At 35.5% G+C, this 1,933-nt stretch overlaps 1 protein-coding gene across 1 annotated transcript; it reads left to right on the forward strand.

Annotated features, from left to right (window-relative positions):
• Nucleotides 1-268: 268 nt before the first annotated feature.
• Nucleotides 269-1,723, forward strand: LOC143912593 (endocuticle structural protein SgAbd-6-like). The gene is made up of 4 exons (XM_077431885.1): nucleotides 269-307; nucleotides 427-432; nucleotides 1,338-1,453; nucleotides 1,531-1,723. The coding sequence occupies exons 1-4, from the start codon at nucleotides 269-271 to the stop codon at nucleotides 1,721-1,723; spliced, it is 354 nt and encodes a 117-aa protein (XP_077288011.1).
• Nucleotides 1,724-1,933: the final 210 nt, after the last annotated feature.

Genomic DNA, 1,933 nt, shown 5'->3' on the forward strand with positions numbered 1-1,933 from the left:
TGGACAAGGTTGACGACTTTACCTTACAAAATCTCACTTATTTCAAATATACAAGTTTCCAATCAGCGTTGAAATGACCGGCAATTGATCATACTGATCGTAGTGTCGATGAAAATTCTATAAAAAATGCCTATGCGTTTGACCCCAACGCTCGCAGGTTGAAATGTGTGTCAACATTTGGATAAAAAGAAGATTTCGCACTTCAGAATGATAATCGTGGGTTGAATAACATTTGAAACGTCCCTGATTTTGAATTAAGTCATTCGAGATGGCTCGTAAAATTATGCAATATTACTCGTCGTCTCAAGTTAATTAAAAGACCGCGTTAATTTATGGAATATTAAAGTGGCAAAATATTAATTTCATCGATCTCTTAATACGCGCTTTAATGTGCAGTTAGTTTATGTGATTAATATGAATTTCAAGACGAAGGTGTTTTTTTTTTAATTCAAATTTTGATATATGGACGTAATTATTCACACTTATCTAAACAACGTGATAAATATTTTGACAGACGTTTCTTCAATAATTAATATTTTAATAGCAGGTAAAAGCAAACTTATAATATTGGGTACAAATAGATAACAATTCCAGATGCCAAAATATTTATGTGAGTTGGATCCGTTTTGTCGAACTACATACATACCTACATTAAATTTGATTGTATTATATAATACTGTAATGATTTCATCGAATTTGAAAGGGAAAGTGCTGTGACATCTACATATGACCCCAAAGAATAGCACTACATATACAAACATAGTGACTAAAAATTATACAAGTATAATATTATATTTACAACACAGTATATTATGGGGTTACAGAAATTCAATTCCGACTGCTGATTTAAGATTTATGCAATGATAGGGGCATAATAAAAGTAGGAAAAAAGTAAAAAGTTGAAAACATGCATCGTCGATAGAGATCGAATAGGTCAAATTTAGTCCGAGAAAAGCTTTCTAACAGATTTACGAAGTGTAATTTAGATAACGAATGAACTCGATGATGTATCGTGATGGTATCGTCTCCGACTACCTGTACCACCTATGGTCCGTGAGCGAATGAGGTAATCTTCGAATATAGTAGATGCAATAGACCACACATTCATTGTTGTCTAAGAAGATGCCCCCTCAACTTTGACGTGCCAGAGAGTAGGAGAGATCCTCTCGTATAAAAGAACCGGTGCCATCCACCAAAATTATGATTCCTCGGCATCCAGTCGAAGAGCTTAGTAAACACAAATCTTCAAAAATGAGAACCGTACGTGTTCAAAAGTGCATAAGTGTGTGTGTTTTGTGATATACCTTCAGTAATTGATTATAAACGTGTGATTTTAGGCATTCGTCTTCTTCCTCATCGTGGCTGCAGCCCTTGCTGCTCCCCAAAATCCCAAAGATGTAACCATTCTTCGTTATGAAAATGACAATATTGGAGTTGATGGATACAAATTTGCGTAAGTAGCAATAATTTTTCTTAAATAATTCAAATAATATAGAACAGATTTGATTGAAAACGTGTAATAATTTACAGGTACGAAACTAGCGATGGTACTTCCCGTCAAGAACAAGCCGAATTAAAGAATGCTGGAACTGAAAACGAAGCTTTGGTAGTTCGAGGAACCATCTCCTGGATCGCACCTGACGGCCAAAAATACACCCTCACCTACGTCGCTGATGAAAATGGTTTCCAACCCCAAGGAGACCATTTGCCCAAAGCACCATAAGCTAAACTGCTAGCACTGACTCAAGCGTTCATCATTGATCTTCTACTATTATTTATTTATGAAATTCTTTTACGTATCTGTTTTGTATATTTCACACGTTCTAAGTGCATCTCACATTGTTCGGACAGTACGAAATCGTTCACATTCTTTTTGCGAATTCTGAAATGTATTTCGACTTTGCGACATGCGACGTGCAACCACAGTCACTAT

This window comes from Arctopsyche grandis, chromosome 6 (assembly GCF_051622035.1).
Source record: "Arctopsyche grandis isolate Sample6627 chromosome 6, ASM5162203v2, whole genome shotgun sequence".
NCBI lineage: Eukaryota > Metazoa > Arthropoda > Insecta > Trichoptera > Hydropsychidae > Arctopsyche > Arctopsyche grandis.

Bases quoted from the DNA above. Each gene is read 5' to 3' on its own strand.
- LOC143912593 (XM_077431885.1), top strand. From the start codon at position 269: ATGGCTCGTAAAATTATGCAATATTACTCGTCGTCTCAA. The intron at 1,454-1,530 runs GTAAGTAGCAAT...AATAATTTACAG, and splicing joins GTTGATGGATACAAATTTGC to GTACGAAACTAGCGATGGTA.